At 43.0% G+C, this 20,849-nt stretch overlaps 1 protein-coding gene across 1 annotated transcript in view; it reads right to left on the reverse strand.

Annotated features, from left to right (window-relative positions):
• LOC100083380 (dynein heavy chain 11, axonemal) overlaps window positions 1-18,048 on the reverse strand; it is a 123,551-nt gene extending 105,503 nt beyond the window's left edge. The window contains exons 1-4 of the mRNA XM_001513893.6: window positions 17,869-18,048; window positions 16,544-16,667; window positions 15,717-15,859; window positions 1,366-1,527 (exon numbers count right to left, since the gene is read on the reverse strand). Of these exons, the coding sequence (XP_001513943.4) occupies window positions 1,366-1,527; window positions 15,717-15,859; window positions 16,544-16,625 (387 nt within the window). The 5' untranslated portion in view covers window positions 16,626-16,667; window positions 17,869-18,048. The remainder of the gene's footprint in view (window positions 1-1,365; window positions 1,528-15,716; window positions 15,860-16,543; window positions 16,668-17,868) is intronic.
• Between the last annotated feature and the right edge of the window lie 2,801 nt (window positions 18,049-20,849).

A 20,849-nucleotide genomic window follows, 5' to 3' on the forward strand; every position in this document is an offset into this window, starting at 1 on the left:
GGAGAGGTGAAGGGGGGGTGGTAGAGGGAGTAGAGGGAGAAGGAGAGCTCAGTCTGGGAAGGCCTCTTGGAGGAGGCCGAGCATATGCCGAGCATTGTTCGAAGCACTAGGGTAGAAACAAAATAATCTCACTGGACACAGTCCCTATCCCATATGGAGTTCACTGTCTGTGTAAGAAGGAGGAGGAGGAGTTAATCCCCATTTTCTAGATGAAGAAACTGAGGCACAGAGAAGTTAAGCTATTTGCCCAAGGTCAAACAGCAGAAAAGTGTCAGAGCCAGGATGAGAACCCAGTGCGAGAACGACTGTGCTCTTTCCACCAGGCCATGCTGAAGAAGTAGGTGATTAAAGTTGCCATGAAGAAGAAAGGTAACGATGGGAGACAATGAAATATGAACAAGTGTCCACCTTAAGTCATCCTGCTGTGCCCAAATTTCAAGGGGAGACCAAGGTGGTCACATGGGAGGCTGAGAGCGTGGGGCCTTTTGATGGAAGAGGAGTTGCCCCGCTATAAGGGGCAGATTCTCTCTACCTAGTTTCCAACAGCGTCCATCTTTGTGAGTTACATTCCATGCCTGACCCATTTGGATCTTTTTCTCACAGTAGTAGTGAAAGGGCAATCCAGACAAAGCTCTCTAGACAAAGGGGAAGGTCAGTGTCCTTTATTTGTCTTTTCAAAAGCAGCTCCTCTCTCCCTGCTTCTTATCTGACGGTCCTGGATAAATAATGAAAAACTGCTTTGTAGGCGGTTCAAAGTAAAGTTTCCAAGGAACCCACACATTCTCTTCCCTCCCTCATAATCTAAGAACATTAGCATTTTTGCACTTACTATAGGCCAAACCCTGTCCAGACGTAAATTTCACCATCAGATGCCACACTAAATAGGAATCTGGAAAGAGAATATAGTGTCTAGCCTGAAGTCACTTGACAAGAGTCGTTTTCTACCTGTCCAGTGAATAAACACAACTGTCACACCTAAGCGCGGTGGATTTGGATCTTTACTTTCGGCCTAGGACCTGAAAATATTTGATTAAACTTGCAGTACTTGAAAGGTTTACGGGCCTAAGGCAGAAAAGCCATAGAATCTATGAAGGGGGAACCGGGTGGTGGGGTGGGAGGGGGAAAGGGGAGAGAGAGCGAGAAAGAGAGAGAAAGAAAGAGAGAGAGTTTTGCTCAAGGAAGATTTTCTATACTTTGCTTTAGAAACTTGCCATGACATTCCTTAGGAAAGATGCCAACAGTGAGTTTTATCACCTTAAAAGAAGTCAGATAAAGAGGAAATTGTTGGAGAGCTTCCCTAATTATTGATCTCTCAGGAATTTTCGTTCCCTTTTATGCGTGATTGACAGGTCTCCCATGCCGTACCTCAATTCCCTCGGTTTCCTCAATGAAGCTCCCGCTGACAGAGAGCAGGGCCTCCTGAGGCCAGTCATGAAACCAGTCAATAGCGGTGCCGTTCACTATGGCTGGGAACTTCCGAGCTCGCCGCCTCAGCGTGTAGCCAACCGGAGAGAAACACAGAACAATCTGCAGAGAGATCGGGGGGGCGGGGAGGGGAAAGGGGAGAAATGGGGTGTGAACAGTGAGTAAAGAACTACATTGTAGTTTTGGATGATCAAAGAAAAGAATGGAGCAAACCATGATGATACCCCACGCTAAATGGGTTCACAGCTGAAATCAACGTGAACTTACTGCCTAATGAACTGAGTAAAACTCTCATTTCTCTTCGCCAAACAGCCCTAAGCAAGCAAGCACACATGAGGGATGCTTTGCACCTCTCAAACTTGACCCTTCTCCTCCTCTGACGGGGCTCTAAATTTGATATGCTTTACATTAGTAGTTCTATCATACTGTATCATGCTCAGTCAGTCCACCAGTCTTTATGTTCTCTGGTTCCCTATGAAGATGACCTTTTCTCCCTGCACTGAAGATGAGAAAGAAAATCAGCTTTCATATTTTTTGCCATCTGTATAACATGGTTGTGTATTTCTAAAATTATTAAATTAAAATAATGAGTTGTAATTAACATTAGAGTCGGTTTCAAATTTTTCATTGGTAGACAATGGTGTGGCTAAAATTTTTTTAAGAAAACTTTCTAAATTATTAGTAGCTTCAGATTAAATCACCTTTATGATTTTATATTTTGATTATTACCTGAAAGCTACAGTTGAATTTGCTAGCATTTGTTGGAGACTGAAATGAGTCATTTCTTTTCTTTAGGTAAATTATTTCAACCGTTTACCTACATATATTATAGGAAGGATATGGCATCAACATGATTTTCAATCCACAATTCTGGATTATCAATTTATACACCCTACCATTTAAGCACAGATTAATCTTTCCATTTTATTCTTCGTTCTAGCTGTAATTTATATGTGTCTGCATTTTTCTTTAGATAGTGAGTTCCTTGATGGAAGAGAGTGTGTCTCCTAACCCTACTGTACTCGCCAAGCAATTGTATTTACTGAGAAGTTACTGTATGCAGAGAACCATACTAAGTGCTTAGGCAAGTAATAATAATGTTGGTATTTGTTAAGCACTTACTATGTGCAGAGCACTGTTCTGAGCGCTGGGGTAGTTACAGGGTAATCAGTTTGTCCCACGTGAGGCTCACAGTCTTAATCCTCATTTTACAGATGTGGAAACTGAGGCACAGAGAAGTGACTTGCCCACAGTCACACAGCTGACAAGTGGCAGAGGCGGGATTCAAACTCATGGCCTCTGACTCCCAAGTCCGGGCTCTTTCCACTGAGCCACGCTGCTTCATAAGTACAACGAACTACCCTCAAGGAGCTTACAATTTTATAATTGCTAATGCTTTGCAGAGTGCTTTGCATTCAGTAGGGACTCAATAAATACTACTGATTAAGGCAACTTTGGACTGTACAGTATCATGCGTATGTAATAAAGAACAAATCTTACCATCAGGGAGATTACAGTTTAATAGTTCTTAACAGTGGGAAATACATTTTGGGAACTCTTATTAAGCATGTCCACTGGGGAGATGGAGATAAGACTTCTTGAGGGCAGAGGAGTATAGGGAGACAATAATAATAATAACAACAATATTTATTAAGGCCTCATTACATGCCAAGTACTGTATTAGAAGCTGGAGTAGATAATCAGGTCACAGACTCCCTGTCCCACATGGAGCTCGTAGACTAAATAAGAGAGGGAACAGGCATTGAATCCCCATTTTATTGATGAGAAAACAGTTCTCCAACTCAAGGGTTGTGTTGAACTTTGTGTTGTGGTAAAATTGTATTATATTTACCAGTTTCAGTGGGAATAAATGGTTAAGGGATGTCAGACTGTGCTGAAGTGCATTCAAGCAAACAGTCTTGGAGAAAAACTGTGCAATTTCAAAACATCCCATGTATTTCCCAGGAAGCAAAGCAATTAATTTACTACATTTCACATAAGAGGTTGTTCTGGTGTAGAACCAAGCTCTTAGAGCCCTTTTTGGAGAGTTTTGTCAGCAGCCCTGGCTTTTCCCTTCTGACCCTGGGACTGGCAGCAGTGGACTGCTGTGTTCTGAGATTTTGGTCTGGGATGTACGGTGAGTCAGATTCTCTCAATTAATCTTTGTGGGAAAGATTAATCAAGGAAATAAAAGGCTGGCTGTTTATTTTGCAATCTCTTGTTCTGGACTGTGATTTCCATTCATGTACTTAGTATAGTGCTCTGCACACAGTAAGCACTCAGTGAATACGATTTATAATGATCTCCTCGGATTTTCTTTTCAATTCTAGCTGATTAAAATATTACCATTAGCATAAAATCAGAACTTTACAATTCTTCAAAGAATTCAGGCAGAGCTCCTGTTGGGATACTGGCCAGATTTCACATCATCTTTATTTCTTTAGAATGCCTTGACTGATGAAGGGATCCTTTGGCCTCTCTTCCTAGGTATTTAACAAGGTGGCCACAAATGAAGTGAATCTAATAATGGAGTACATGCTTCCAAGTTCCCCCAACTTGATTGATAAATTTCTACAGAAATTTCCATAGTACTGCTATGTCACCACTAACAATATGCTTTTCATTTCATTATATTACAAACCAACAACTTCACAAAAATCACAGAGAAACACAAAAAATTGTATGGGATAGTATGGAGGGGCAGAGGCTAGAGGTATAGCTGAATCACCTTTGACTGAAGCGAGCCAAATATGCACATTAATATACCACTGTTTCTTCCTACAACCAATTTACTTAGATTAGAACAGACTTCTACTGAGGGGAAAAATGTTCCTTATTTCTTCCATATCCGAAGTGGGAAATGACAACAAATATTGTGGCAGAACGGATGCAATACCAAAATATAATGCCCTCAGTGTGATTAAAGATATTAAATTCAAGAAGAAACCACTTAAGACTGTCCCCACCCACCACTCCGGCAATCATGTCTTTACCCCATCTTCTCAAAGATATTCCTCCACTCCCTTCTTCCACCCATCCACTCTTGGCTTTGCCACGCCTCACATTCTCTATAAACTTTTGTTTTCTCCTTTTTCTTTCCTCATTAACTCTTTTCATTCTTTTTTCTCATCTCTATTGGACCTTTAATTTTGACATGTGCTCTTATTCCTATTTCTTGTAGTTCTATATTTTCTTGCTTTTTGTTCAGTTTTTCATGCTTGTCCTGGCCAACTTCTGTTCTTTTCTCTTTCCATCCTCCACGTATCCGTTTCTAGTCCTACGTTCCCTTCTAATCTCTCTTTTCCTTCATGGTCTTTTTCATCATTCCTCTTCACTTTTTCCTTTATTTTGAGGGTCTGATTTTACGATCTACTTCTTAGATTTGATTATCTTGTATTCACCCAAGTGCTCAGCACAGTGCTTGGCACATAGTAATCACAAAACACACTGATTAGTAAATATCACATTTAACTTGCCCATGGTCCTAAATCAAAGACTACTGGCTGAATAGGCTGTGGATCCTTGGTCTCCCTAATACCACAACAAATCTGTCTATTAAATGCTTACTAGATGCAAAGAACTAGGCTAAGTGTAGGAATAGAATCTAGATTATCATATTAGATAGGTATCATGTAAGACTCAATATCTAAGTAATAATGAGAGCAAGAAACTTCATCTTTATTTTACAGATGAGGAAACTGAGACCCAGGGAGGTTAACTGACTTAATAATGTTGGTATTTGTTAAGCGCTTACTATGTGCCAAGCACTGTTCTAAGCACTGGGGTAGACACAGGGGAATCAGGTTGTCCCACGTGGGGCTCACAGTCTTCATCCCCATTTTACAGATGAGGGAACTGAGGCACCGAGAAGTTAAGTGACTTGCCCAAAGTCACACAGCTGACAAGTGGCAGAGGCGGGAGACTTGTCCATGGTTACACAGAAGGCCAGTGTCAGAGTTGGGATTAGAATTTGGGATTCCAGTCTCCCAGTTCCTTGCTCTTTCCACTAAATCATGCCATCTATTGTCCTGATTCATCAAATCCTACCAACTTTGAAGCTGCCCTCCCTGTTTGACAGAACTGACAAACTTCCAGGCAAGTGGAATCTGTGCAGAGCTGCATGCTAAAAGGTTAAAATAAAGGTGATAATATGCAATTCCCCACCTTGGCCCTAGTAAAAAGCAAGGCTGAGTCCCATTTATAATGTATCTAATAAACTCAAAATCACATCCCCAATTATGATACCTACATAGAAATTTGACTAAAAGTATGCTAGAAACAGGTGAGGTGCTATTAGAGAAGCAGTACTGTCTAGTGGAAAGAGCACGGGCCTGGGAGTCACAAGACCTGGGTTCTACTTCCAGCTCTGCCACTTACTTGTTGCCTGACCTGGGGCAAGTCACTTAACTTTTGTGCCTCTGTTTCCTCATCTGTAAAATGGGGATTCAATGCCTATTTTCCCCCCTTCTGAGACCTTATGTCCCAAGTGGAACAGGAACTGTGTCTGACCTGATTAACATATATCTACTCCAAAGTTTAGAACAATGGTGCTTGGTACATAGTAAGTACTTAAATATGATGATGATAATTATTATAACAACAAACCAGGAAGAACAGTGAGATGACATTTTCTAGCTTCAGCTAGAGAGAATATTAAAGTGAGACAATTATAAAGAAGTATATTATCTCATACAACTGGTCCAGACTTTTGCCTCTTGGCAATTGAACAACAAAACCACAATGTCACAACTTCTCTGTGCCTCAGTTATCTTACCTGTATATTGGGGATTATGACTGTGAGCCTTTTGTGGGACAGGGAACCCAATTATTTTCTATCTAGTCCAGCTCTTGGTACAGTACCTGGCACATAGTAAGCACTAAACGAATACCATTAATCTAGAGGATGATAGTTGCCTTTTTCTTCCTTAAAGATCTCCAGGGATGGAAACTCTACAACCTTCCATGGCTGTTTCAAGTCATCCTCATGAAACCCCTTGCATACTTTCAGACAGTAAATTGACCTCTTTGCCTGCTCCTAGCGCTTTTGTTCACAAGAATTTTTTATGATATGTGTTAAAGGGTTACTATGTATCAAGCTCAGTTCTAAGCCCTGGTGTAGATACAAGTTAATCAGGCCAGAAACAGTCCCTGTCCCACATGGGGCTTGTGGTCTAAGTAGGAGAGAAAACAGGTATTGAATCACCATTTTGCAGTTGAAGAAACTGAGACACAGAAAAGTTAAATGACTTGCCCAAGGTCAAACGGCAGGCAAATGTTGGAGCCGAGATTAAAATCCAGGTCCTCTGGCTCCGATGCTTTATCCATTTAGTCACACTTATTTTCTAACAATATTTGATGACAAATGGTCTTCAATGGTCTTCTTGGGAAGAGAACACAACACCCTGGGACCCCCGAGTTTAGGGAAACTTTACGGCTCACTTGATGTGGTCTCTTTCTGCTACACAGATTTCTATTGTGTGGGACACCCTACCAGACTTCCCCTCTCATGATACACAGATTTATACTCACAACACCTCTCCTCCTCTCACATTCCTTGCTTGTCCCCTAAATCGATTTCACCTTATCTATCCATTGTACCTCTTCCTCTCCAGTGTTTATGTTGGGGAGTGCCGTTGGAAGAAATCCAGACAGGTTGACTTTTGCCCCTTCAAATGCACCCTCACACTATAAAAATGTCTCCTCTGCCTCCACTTGGCAACATTACTTCTCCTACCTCTGCTTTGCCTATTGGTCCCACCATTAATCCACACCTTTCACTCTTCTCTGATGTCCTCTGATCTGTAGTTGGTTTTGCTTCTGTTTCCTTCACAATCAGCTAAGCAGGTAACCAAAAATTCTACCCAATACATAAGGGAAAACTTATTGTAATCCAGAAGGGTGGGGAGAGAGAGACGAGAAGGACAGAGACAGAAAAAGAAGAGTGAATTTGAGAGAGGATCCAGGGAAGAAGGACTGGAGAATGAGGGAGTAAAGCAATGGAAGCCTGGAGAAATCCTGTTTGGAAAGCAATGCTCAAAATGAGGGTCACTGGTTGGTGGACCCTCACAGCAAATTCCTAAAAGTAATCCCAAACTGAAAGTCCCACCGTGTTCTCATCAAAACCCCTTTGGGAAGCCAAGGTCCAGCTTTTGGAATCCATACCCCAGACTCTCCTGTCCATATTGCATCTTTTTGCCTTCACAAGCATTCTGATTCACCTGCAGTAATCCAGTTTCCATTGTGCTCAGTATTTTGTTACAATTTCCTTTCGATAGGATCTCAACCTAAGTACTTATTTCTTGGTGCGGCACCAACAGGATCCGCTCTTTTCAGTCTTGTAAAGGACATCTGAATTGCTCGAGACATTCTGTTTTCTTTCCCATTGACGTAGCTTGTTTTCAGACAAAAATAACACTTTCACATATTACCTTTGTAAGCTTTTATCCACAATTCATGCATGTATTTATTTTCCAAAGTACTTGATGGTATGTCAGGAATAATAAGATAGAAATTGGTGAAGGATGAATCTATACATTTCATTTTTCAAATGACCTGTGCATGGAAGCTTGGGGCAGATAAATAGTCTCTAAGTTTGAGGGATGATTTTCTATTCTTCAAACTCTTGCATTTTCTTCTGGAGTGTGTCTCCTCAGAGCCTCTATTTTTTTTCAAAGGGTATTTGTTAAGTACTTACTATGTATCAGGCACTGTACTAAGCATTGGGGTAGATACAAGCTAATCAGACTGGACACTGTCCATGTCCCTCATGGGGCCCCCAGTCTTAATCCTCTTTTTATAGGTGAGGTAACTGAGGCCCAGTAAAGTTAGGTGACTTGCCAAAGTTGACATAGCAGAAAAGTGGGAGAACCAAGATTAGATCCCAGGAACTTCTAACTTCCAGGCCGGTGCTCAACCCGCTAGAACATGCTGCTTCTCTCTTTGGCTTTCACTGGAGTCTTTTTCCATATGGCTCCAAGGCTATCGTTCTCCCATGCTAAACCTTTGCTTTAAGCGAAATGTCAAAAATCAGAGTAGTTTCTCCCAATGGGCATTTCCCTTCTGTTCCCCATCTTCCACTCCTTGCACCTAATATTGGCCAGTTGCTTACCTCAGGTGTTGGCCTGATGTGATGTCAACACATCCCTGCTCCTAAAACCATCCTCCTCTGTTTCACGGTTGCAAGTTAATAGGGACTCAGTTTAGGACCTGGATTTGTTCATCTGGGAACTGTAAGATCAGTCATCTCACATTGGAGAAACAGGAACCGTTCTAGTGAAGTCACAGATCATTTTTTGCCAGGTAGCAGAATCCCATTATACCAAATTCCATCAGGGATAATAATAAGGTGCCAATACAAATGGTTGACAGCATAGAATGAGAATCAGCATGGCGTAGTGGATAGAGCATGGGCCTGGGAGTCAGAAGGTCATGGGTTCTAATCCTGGCCCCACCTGTCTACTGTGTGACCTTGGGCAAGTCACTTTACTTCTCTGTGCTTCAGTTACTTCATCTGTAAAATGGGAATCAAGGCTTTGAGCCCCACGTGGGACAGGAACTGTGTCCAACCCAATTTGTTTGTATCTACCCTAGTGGTTGGTACGGTGCCTGACACATAGTAAGCACTTAACAAATACCATAATTTTTTGCGGGGGGGAATGTAAGCCACATCGTTCTTGGTTGACACCCATGATCCTTTTACTGAGTGTCAGACTGTGGCCATGAGGTGTTTGATGGAGAAGTATGATAACAGGCCTCCTGAATCTTCATTCATTCAGGCTGTCCTGCCAGATAGACTCACCACAGCGGATAATAACTAGCTATCTAAGGATGCTCAATTTAGGCCAGGGAGAGAAGGAAAAGAGGGGTCGTCACTGAGCAGAGGCTGAGGCCCAAGAAGACTCAGGAACATTTCATCCGGCCTAAACCTGTACCGAGCCAGTGAGACCTGGAGGACTGAGGGGCTAGTCAGCTGTGTAGAGAATGTACTTGGGAACCAGCTGCACCCCAGGCAGAAACAAATTCCTCTTCCTGCCTGGGGTAGCACTGATCAGAGGGGAGTACCTTTTTTTTTTTAATGTTAATTGTTAAGCATTTACTACATGCCAGTCACTGTACTAAGCACTGGGGTGGATACGAGCTAATCAGGTTGGACACAGTCCATAACAGTCTTAAACTCCATTTCACAGATGAGGTAATTGAGGCACAGAGAAATGAAGTGATTTGTCCAAGGCACACAGCAGGCAAGTGGCAGAGGTGGAATTAGAATCCAGGTCCTTTGACTCCCAGGCCCTTGTTCTACCCACTAAGCCATGCTGCTTCTCTGACCTCAGTGCAAAAGATTCTTGGATCTATTGTCAGTGTAGTGAAATAATGCAAAGATGAAAAGTTTGTCTGGAAGGAGCAGGAGATTGTGGAGGTGACTTGCTCTTTAAAAACTCACCCACACACTCCTTCCAGGTTGGCAATATTTTACGGGGAAGGTTACTAACCCATATGGATATGTGTTCCACCATCAGCATGAGCCCAAATCCTTTGAGTTTCTTCAGAAATCTTGAATTCTTTTTTTCTTTTGCAGGTTTTTGGGGAACTTTTCCTCTTATCAATGTAACTATGATAGCATTTATTAAGCACTTATGTGCTAAGTGCTGGGGTAGATACAAAGTGATCAAACCAGGCACACTTCACTCCTCTAATGCCAATGAAGCAGTGTGACCTAATGGATAGAGCATGGGCTTGGGAATCAGAAGGACCTGGGCTCTAATCCCTGTTCTAACACTTGCCTGCTGTGTCACCTCAGACAAACCAAGTAACCACTCTGTGCCTCAGTTACTTCCTCTGTAAAATGTGGATTACAACTGCGAACCCCATTTAGGACATAGACTGTGTACAACCTGATTAGCTTATATCCACCCCAGAAATTAGTACGGTGCCTGGCACATAGAATTTAACAACAAAAAAAACCCACCACTCACTTTGATCTTGTCTATCTCACCGATGACCTCTAACTCCCATTCTGCTGAGAAGCAGCATGGCTCAGTGGAAAGAGCATGGGCTCAGGAGTCAGAGATCATGGGTTTGAATCCCGGTTCTGCCACTTGTCAGCTGTGTGACTGTGGGCAAGTCACTTCACTTCTCTGTGCCTCAGCTACCTCATCTGTAAAATGGGGATTAAGACTGTGAGCCTCACGTGGGACAACCTGATTACCCTGTATCTACCCCAGCGCTTAGAACAGTGCTCTGCACATAGTAAGTGCTTAACAAATACCAACATTATTACCTCTAGCCTGGAATGCCCTCACTCTTCATATTCAGCAATCACTCTCCCCAACTTCAAAGCCTTATTAAAGTCACATCTCTTCCAAGAGGTCTTCCTTCAGTAAACCCTCATTTCCTCTTCTCCCACTCCCTTGTGCATCATCCTGACAATTGAGTTTGCTACCTTTATTCACCCCACCCTCAGCCCATCACTTATGTGTATATATATTCATAATTTACTTATATTAGTGTCTCTCTCCATCTCTGGACTCTAAGTTTGATGTGGGCAGGGAATGTGTCTACAAACTCTATTATATTTTACTCTCTCAAGTGCTTCGAACAGTGCAATGCACAGTAAGTGTTCAATTAATACAACTGATTAGTGGACTGATCCACAACTTTCTTATTCCCATTTTACTATTGAGGAAATTGAGGCCCAAAGAGGTTAAATGATTTGCCCAAGGTCACACAGCAGGTCAGTGGCAGATCTGGGAATAGAACCAGCATGGTCTAGAGGAAAAAGCATTGGCTTGGGAGTCAGAGCACCTGGCTCCTAATCCCGGATCCTGTAGTGCTCTGTACAGTGCTTGCCACCTAAAATGCACCTAACACCACAATTATTATTACATCTCCTCCCTCCCAACTCCATGCTCTTTCCACTTCACTAAGCCTCGCATGTTTCTACCAGCGGTTGCTCCAATTTCCCAGACACAAGTCCATTTCTCTCCGATAGCAATCACCCTGTGCTTCAGTAAGCAGATTAGCCGCTCATAGACATCCTGGAAGTTGGCACTTCCTGTCAGACTCAACCACTCTTTCTGGGATCGATTACATCCACTCAGTGAGTCAGGAAACGTCCATCACAGTTGCGAGACCGAACGAAAGGTATTAAAAATTTTATAATATGCCCAGAACTCATTTTTTCCCCGGAGGTTTTTATTTAAATATTAAATGTGGAAACACTGAGGAAGGAGCAATGACTCTCCAGGAATCCAGCTCACTATAAACCAACACTAATAGGTCTCTCACAGAACCTGGCTTTCTCTGCTTCTTTTCTCTTGCTCCTGAGAACTGACACCTCCTGTAATAATCTCCAAAAGTGCTAATCTGCACAGCGGGGAGTCGGCAAAACTGCAGCCAGGCAGGAAGGGTTTCAAAGAAATAAAACAAAAGCCTACGGACTTTTTTTAGATCCAAGATTGAATTCACCAAGCTTGTCAGACAAGGCAGAGGAATGAAGAAGACAACAGATTTGAAATAAGTTGTTAGAGGCGCCCATGCTGTCATTTTTGAAAAATCTTGTGTCAATTTGTTTTTCTTGAAGCAAAGGATGAATGGTATTGCTTCCAAAGGCACTTATTAAAGCAGCCTCAAATATCTACTTCAAGGCTAACTGCGAATCATCCCTCTGCATTTTAGGATGTTACTAATGGGGTGACCTCAGACATCTGGACTCTCTGGTTAGCTTCCAGCCAAATTATTTTCCCTTTGTGTGTATGCAAGTGTTAATTCACCACTACCCTACAGTGTCACTAATAATAATAGTGGTATTTATTAATTGTTTATTATGTGCCAGGCACTATACTAAGCCCTGGGGAGGATACAAGCAAATCGGTTTGGACACAGCTCCTGCCCCATTCGGGGCTCACAGTCTCAACAGACAAAACCAAGTCCCAGGTAACAGTAGTTAATTGAGATGGGTGGGTTTGTTTCTACCCCAAGAAGAAACTAAATTCCAGTTGCAATACTGATGGAAAGCTTTCCTTTAGGAGATTATATACAGTGAAACCCGCAATTCTACAACTACAGCTGGTAGTTAGGGATCCGATTTTTTACTTTGAAAGGAGCATAACAGAAAGGGGGCAAGATTTTTAAGAAAGAAACTGACTTGTGGGGGAGAGGAAGGGAGTTGGAAGCTAGAGAGGAGGAAAATTGCAGGAAAGAAAGAAGGCAAAGAGGAGGGGGATAGACCAGGCTCCCTTCACTATGGCCATGGTGTCACAGTGTTCTTCAGCCTCACTGGACTCTACAGTCTCATGCAGTCAAACCCCCTCCTCGCCTTACTCCTGCCTCACTTCCAGTCTGTCAGGAAATCGAGGCAATCCAGTGGGAATTCTGTGGGAGCCAGAGGACTGGGTTGCAGCACTCATTTAAAGCCTGTGTAGACGCAGCTTGACACAGTGTGGCCTAGTGGGAAAAGCACGGGCCTGGGAGTCACAAGATCTAAATTCTAATCTCAGTATTTAAGTGCTTAACTACGTTAGTCATATTTATTGAGCGGTAACTGTGTGCAGAGCCCTGTACTAAACGCTTGGGAGAGCACGATATAACAATAAAAAGACACATTCCCTGCCTACAATGAGTTTACAGTCTAGAGGCAGGAAGACTATGTTTCAAACACTGGGTTCTGATCCTGAATCCATCACATGTCTGCTGTGTGACCTTGGGCAAATCACTTATCTTCTCTGTGCCTCAGTTACCTTATCTGTAAAAAAATGGGGATTAAGAATATGAGCCCAATGTGGAAGAGGGACTGTATCCAACCTGATTAACCTGTTTCTACCCCAGCGCTTAGGACAGTGTTTAGTACATGGTAAGTGCTTAACAAGTACCATTATTATTATTATTATTAAGTACTGGAATTAATGCAAGACAATCAGGTGGGACACAGTACTTGTGCCACATAAGCTCCCAGACTAAATCAGAGGGAGGATTTAATCTCATTTTAGAGATGAGGTAACTGAAGCATAGAGAAGTTAAGTGACTTCCCCAAGATGTTACAGCAAACAAGTGGTGGAGCTGGGATTGGAACCCAGGTCCCTTGACTCCCAGGCCCGAGCTCTTTCTACTAGGCCCCTTGCTTGATGTGTTACCTTGAATAAGTGACTTAGTGTCTCGGGGTGTCAGTTTCTTCATCTATTAAAATAGGGATTAAATCCCTATTCTCCCTCCTACTTAGACTGTGAGCACCATGTGGGACAAGGACTGCATCCACATTGATGTTCTTCTACCTATCCCAGGGCTTAATACACTTCCTGGCATATAAATAAGCATGAAAATAACATAGTTATTATTATTATCAAGCCCTAAGAGGATGAGAAAAATGGGAGTGGCAGCAGGCAGCAGTTTCCTCTTTCTTCTCCCTCTCATCCCAGCAGGAGGTAAGAGATGAAGTCAACACCATGGTGACCTTCCCCCAGCGACCTTGGGGCAAAAAAAGGGGTGTGTGTGTGTGTTTGTTTCCACCCTGCTCTCGGCCCCCTGTGTCCCCCCTAGAGTTGGCACCTACAGCAAGCACTGACAGCAGCTTACAACAATGAGCCTCAAGATGTGACTAGACTCTTTTGTTTTTTAGTTGAAGGATTTTAATGGGATTCTATTTCTAACTTCCTCACAGGGAAAAGTTCCAAGGGTACTGGCAAAGTGCTCTCCATCTTGTCCGCTGACCTTATTGGTCCTCTTGCAGTGTGGAAGGATGATTCCTTGTGATGACTCAGAGGCATACCGTGGCCGGGGCAGGAGGGTGGCCTAACCACTGCCCCAGAGTGAACAAATTCAGTCAATCAGTGGTATTTGTTGAACACTTACTGCATGCAGAGCACTGTACTGAGCGCTTGGGAAACTACAATATGAGTTAGTAGGTGTAATCTCTGCCCACAAAAACTTCCAGTCCACAATCTACAAGTTGTCACATAAAATCTCCCAACACTTTGCTGTTTTCATATGACTGGATGACCTATCAACTCAAAGTTTCTACCCAACCAGGAATGACAGATTCACAAGTCACTTAGTCTCAGAGACATATTAAACCTTTCAGAGTAATCTTCAATCAAAGATATATAATGAAGGCTTATTACCTGCAGAGGACTGAACTAAGCACTTGGGAAAGTGCAATGTGAAATAGAATGGAAATCCCTCCCCTCACTTCTGATTCCATTTCCCACAAAGAAAAAAATGATGTGAGATAGTAAGTTCCTTTAGGACCAAGGACATAGCTGGTAATTCTATTGAATTCCCTCAAAAACTTAGTATAGCAGGTTCCCAGCATAAGGTAGGTGCTCAATACATATGTTTTCTGACTGAAGTGAAAGAGGACAGGAAAAAGATGATTTTGAAAGTCTCACCAGCCAACAAGGCAGGTAGAATCTTGCATCTGGGTTTTTCAAATAAGCTGGCGGCCCACATGCTGGAATGCATGAATGGTATACTTCTCAAATTCAACTTATCAGCCATCAGTCTTTATTACCTTACAACTTCTTTAAATTAGTTGGGTGGTCCTGGTGTACTAGCATGAACTTGAAGGATAGATTTAGCACTTCAAAACATTTCCCTACAACTTAGACTGTGCAGCTACTGGCTTCACTTTCCATCCTCCATACCATATTTACTCACATAATTGCCCACTTTTTTGCAACCCCAAAACAGGGAGGAACTATGACATGGGGAGTTAAACCTAACAATAAGGGGAGGAAGAGGAAAAAAAAAAAGGGAAGGAAGAGATAAGAAGACACTTGAGATTGCACCTCTTAATTCTATTGAACTTTCCCAAGAGTGGCACACGATAGACACTCAAAAAATTACAGTAAATACCTTCCCTCCCTTCTCCTCATCCTACTCCAGAATTTCCATGTCTCCATGAGTCTGAAACCATGGTGTTCTGAGCAACCTTCTCTTCCTACCGTGACTGGTGATATTATCGCTACTTACAGGGAGGGTGGAATTATGTTAGTGAATAAAGGTGGTTTGGTTTTTTGTTGCTTTTTTTCTGGACAGAGCTAAATGTTCTTCTTGAGGGTGATGGCATCTGGGACAAATTAAGAGCTAGCTGGCTCTCTCTGCTACTAAATCTGGGTGGCAGGCAGTGTGGGAGCCCCCAGGGTAGTTGAGTATAAGTTTACACACATTACAGACCAGGCAGGAAATACAAATTTTTTTTCTATACAGGACTAGTTTCTGAGTTAATTTATCAGTCCTGAAACCAACACTCTATTACTAGTCTTAAACAGGAGTTTTGGGGAAATTCAACTGTTCCTCACTTTCAGTCGTTTCCACACCCGGGCTAAGAAGAACTTCCAGCAGTTTTCTCGGGTATCTATAATGCCCAACTTTCGGATCTCACTCCGGACCATAGATATGATGTTGTCCGTGTCCTCATCACTGAAGAGATCTGGGATTTCTCCTGCCCACAAAGAGAAGGAAGAACCATCAAGAATCTGCCACAAAGTTAAACAACAGAAACGATGTCTCGGTGTGAGCAGCACTGTTCAATCATTCAATGGCATTTACTGAGCACTGTGTACAAAGCACTGTTCTAAGGCTTGGGAAAGTTCAAACCAACAGTTCTCTGTCCATAGTGAGCTTACAGTCTAAATGGGGAGACAGACATCGAAATGAACAAATTACAGATATGTACATAAGTACTGTGAGGCTGAGGGTGGATGAATACTGAGTGCCCAAAGGGTACAGATCCAAGTGTATAGATGATGCTTCTATAGATGTTCCGATCTAAACATCCTGTTCTTTGGAGCCAGGAATACAATTTGACTTTTGCTTTCACAAATCATGGATTGCATTCATAGAGAGAATATCTCTGAAAATCCACCAGATAGGCAACACCTAGGAATAACATTTCCTTCAGTAAAGTTCTCTCTCTCTCTCTCTTTCTCTCTCTCTCTCTCTCAAAAATTCGGCATGGAAAAGCAAGGAAGCAATGTGCCTCAAGTTAGCTGGGTTTACACATTTCTCCCCAAAGGTTTCCCCAGCAAACAGCTCAAAGACAAATTATCTCTTTTTAAAGTTCACTGAAACCAAAGATCATTCGTCATTGGGGACGATCTTTCAAGAAATGTGTTGGTTTAATCACCTGATGCCAACAAGTCATTAATCAGCACAAGAAACTGTTCATCCAGAACCTGGGCATCTGTCAGCAAAAACACGGTGGGCATGTTCTTGGCTCCTGCCCTGATGTACAAATTGGCAAGATCTACCTGTGAGGAAGGAAAGCCATCATTCATGTTTTGTTAAAATGCTGATATGTGGCAAGGGAGGGTGGGGAGGGAGTGGAGGGAGGTATTCAACTGCCTGTAATCTGATAGCAATATTCTCCTGCCCACTGCCCACCTCTTTCTAGTTACATATTCTTAGCTCATAGCATTCTATTGGAAAGGGGGGGAAAGGTCACATTATCTCCATTTTTCTGGCAGTAATGAGCAGTACCATGTCTGTTGCATGGCAAAAGGGAGATGATGAGAACAGGCTTCTAATCAACTGCCTCTTAATAGAGTGAAAATGGACACTGCAACACCAGCACCAAGAAACTCCTCATCAGGAACTGTTCTAATCATACTAATGGGGATGAGGGATTTCAATGGAAGGCCGTCTGCTTGCTTTCTCAGAGAGGAAGCTGCTAGCAAAATGTCTGCCATGGATTTCTGTTGATAATTTTGACCAAATGAATTGTCTCAGACACAAGTATCCTCTTTTTGAAAGCCTGAAAATTCATGAAAAATACAAATTCTTTAGTTGTGGCTATGGTATTCGACTTTGTTCTCAATCTCTCACCCACTTACTCATGTAAACCCTCAGTCAACAAATCAATCCATCAATCAGTGGAATTTACTGAGCCCTTTATGTGTGCAGAGTACTGTAATAAATGCTTAGAAACAGTTCATATTCACAATCTCTTCCTTCAAGGAGCTTACAATCTAGTGAGGGAGATGGATATCAAATTACTTACAGGATATGCGCTAAAGTGCTTTGATAATAGGAGCAAAGGTAGTGTATCAGAGTGCTTTGGGGAGATGTTAGGAGACTGGAACCAACACAAAAGCCCAGGAAAGCCTGATTCTTGACAGGGAGTGGGGAGACAGAAAGAGAGGCAAACACTCCTAAAGTTCAGGTAAAAATTAGGTTCTGTAAACACAAACTGAAAAAAGTCTTCATGAAAAGAAGTGCTTCCCAAGACTAAATGTTAAGAACATGCCATTCTCTTCACTGATATAAAGAAAAAAGAACACAGTGAAAATACAGTCGCTCAAAAGTCTGGTATTTTGTGGGGGTTTTGGGTTGTTTTGTTTTGGTTTTTGGTTAATAACAGTAAAATCTTCCCTTCACTCTTAAGTACTACTCTGGTTTCTGAGTGCCATTGCACTCTCCTTGCTGGAGAGCAAACAGACTCTTTCTGCTTACCTTTAAGTCCTGGATCCCATAGTCTTTTCTCAGAGTGATCTGAAACACCTCAAATGAGCAGATAAATGCTGCCAGTCGAGACAAACTTTGCTTGCCACTGCCACCAACGCCAATGAGAAGCGCATTCACCTGAGGAGTTCCCAATATTCGAATGATCCGACACCTGATTGTGGTGGAAAAGACCATGGGGTGGTGGATATAGCAGAGAGCTAAGAACATGGAGAACAGCTGCACTTCATTTAACTTAGGCTATCCCCCTCACTAGTCTGCTTGGTTTTGGGCAGAGTAATGAAAAAGCCCCCAGATGACATAACCAGCTACTGTGATATTTGGGAACTGAATTTCCAGCAACATTTACTCAAACCTGGCTCTACAAATGCTTAATACAGTGCATTGCAACCTCTGGGTACTTAAATGATACTATTAATACTATAGAATATCAAAAACAAACTGGGAGTGCTCACAGCTGATTCTACTTCACTGAATTTTACACCCTGACGACACCGATTGTGGGGTCTGGAGAGCAGTTAACCCTGTCCCCACACCCATCTCCCTGCTTTCCAGATGATTCTTTAACTTTCTTCCCCATATGATCTCAAATATTTAAAAACAGTTTTCCCCAATTCTTTGTGATTTCCACACATTTTTCTTGCTCCCCATGCTCCTGAACTTTAGAAGAGTTCAGTGGAGGAAGGTTGGCTTTCTTTTCAAAAAATTGGGATACTCAGAAGTTGGGAAGCAACATGACCTAGTGGAAAGAGCATGGTCTAGGAGTCAGGGGACCTTGGTTCTAATGTCAGATTTGCCACTTGCCTGCTGGGTCAAAGTCACTTAACTGCTCTGGGCCTCAGTTTCCTCAAATGTAAAATAGAGATTCATTACCTGTTCACTCATTCATTCATTCAATCAATCATATTTATTAAGCGCTTACTATGTACAGAGCACTGTACTAAGTGCTCGGGGAAGAACAATACAGGAATAAAGAGTGACAATCCCTGCCCACAACAAGCACACAGTCTAGAAGGGCGGAGACAGACATCAATTCAAGTAAACAGACAACGACATATATAAAATTACGGATATATACATAAGTGCCGGGGGTGGGAAGTGGGGAAGAGCAAAGGGAGCAAGTCAGGGTGACGTAGAAGGAAGTGGGAGATGAGGAAGAATGGGACTTAGTCTGGGAAGGTCTCTTGGAGGAGATGTGCCTTGAAGGTGGGGAAAGTAATTGGCAGATTTGAGGAGGGAGGGCATTCCAGGCCAGAGGTAGGATGTGAGCCAAGGGTCGGTGGGGAGACAGGCGAGATGGAGGCACAATGAGAAGGTTAACAACAGAGGAGCAAAATGTGTGGGCTGGATTGTAGAAGGAGCAAAGCGAGGTGAAGGAGGAGGGGGCAAGGTGATGGACTGCTTTAAAGCCAGTGGTGAGAAGTTTTTGTTTGATAAGGAGGTGGATAAGCAATCACTGCAGATTTTTGAGGAGGGGCCCATCAGGAGCCTGTCTCTGACGTCCTTGCCTTGCTTGGCTTCCCCCAGGCTGCTAAGGACTTACCTCCCCCTACCGTCAGGGCCCCACCTCTCTGATTCCGTCTCTGGGGATTACCTTCAGCCTCCACTCTGGAGCCGAACCTGTCAGATACTCAGTCTATGAGCCCATCCCTGGAGACCCACTCCCTGTTTTGTCAGGTACTCAATGGCAAGTTCAAAGTGAAGTCCAACCACCACAGTATAAAGCAGCAAGTTTTATTCTATTCTTAGTCAACTGAAGGGGAAAATGCAGATGCACGCAAGCATGCACGCACGCACACACACACCACACCCCCCCCCGCTCCCCCACCATCTGACTGTCCATCCCAAGTTCGTTCCGATAGTCCCACAACGGAAGGGTTTAAGGAGTCCGGCTGCCTGTAGCACTCTGTCCTGCCTCAGATCTTAGCTGGTTCCTGGTGGCCATAACATAGGCGTCTCAGCAGGGGTCTTAGGTGGCCTTCGCCACCGCCCCCCAGGTGCTGGTTCTTTCTCCCTTTTATTAACTCATGGTGTTTGTTTCAGGGGTTGCAGCGGGTCCTGATTCAATCCTCCGATTGCCTGCTGTCTCAGGCCAGTTACAGGGTAAAGTGGAGGGGGATGGCTACCCTTCCCCACGGCCCACCCTGTAGGCTGTTTTTGCAAGATAGCCTATCTAGCACACACCTCCGCCCGTCTTTCTTCTATCCAATAGCAAGACAATTCAGTTCCTCCTCAGATTCCTCCTTTGATGTTGTGGTTCACTGGGTCAAAGAACAGTTTCTTAGAAAATGGCTTCTGTGTCACAAACTGGATTCACTCTTGCTCACCACCCTTACTATATGCCAAACACTTGTACAAAATGCTAGGGTAGATACAAGATAATCAGATCAGATATAGTGTTTGTCCCACATGGGGCTCATAGTGTAAGGGGGAGGGAGAAAAGTTATTGGATCCCCATTTGGCATCCTTGAAAACTGAGGACCAAAGAAATTAAGTAACTTGCCCAAGGTCAAGCAATCAGCAAGTGGCAGAGCTAGGATTAGAACCCAAGTCTTCTGACTCCCAGGCCCATCACCTTTCCACTAGGTCATGTTGCTTCTCTTACTGCCTTCACAATGGAGAGAACCTGAGTTACAGTGACTTCAGTGAGGAGCATATCACAGCAAGTCAACTTACACATGTTGCATGGCGTCTTCAAATAAAACAAGACTCATAGCAGCGTTCAGCTCATTGTAACTTTCTAGAGCTTCAGTAAGAATCTTCTTCAGTCCTTCCCAATCCTTCACTGGCAAGTAGCGGGGATCTCTCAGTCCATTAGCATAGCAGCAATAAATGAGGGGACGCTGGAGCAGAATATGATTTTCTACACTCTGTTAGGTAGGGAGAGTCAAATGAAGCTATGCCCCGGCAACAGGATGATTTCAACCATTCCCACCTACTGAAGAGGGATGGGTTTCCAGAAGAATCTCACA

Source organism: Ornithorhynchus anatinus, chromosome 8 (genome assembly GCF_004115215.2).
Source record: "Ornithorhynchus anatinus isolate Pmale09 chromosome 8, mOrnAna1.pri.v4, whole genome shotgun sequence".
In the NCBI taxonomy this organism is placed as follows: Eukaryota; Metazoa; Chordata; class Mammalia; order Monotremata; family Ornithorhynchidae; genus Ornithorhynchus; species Ornithorhynchus anatinus.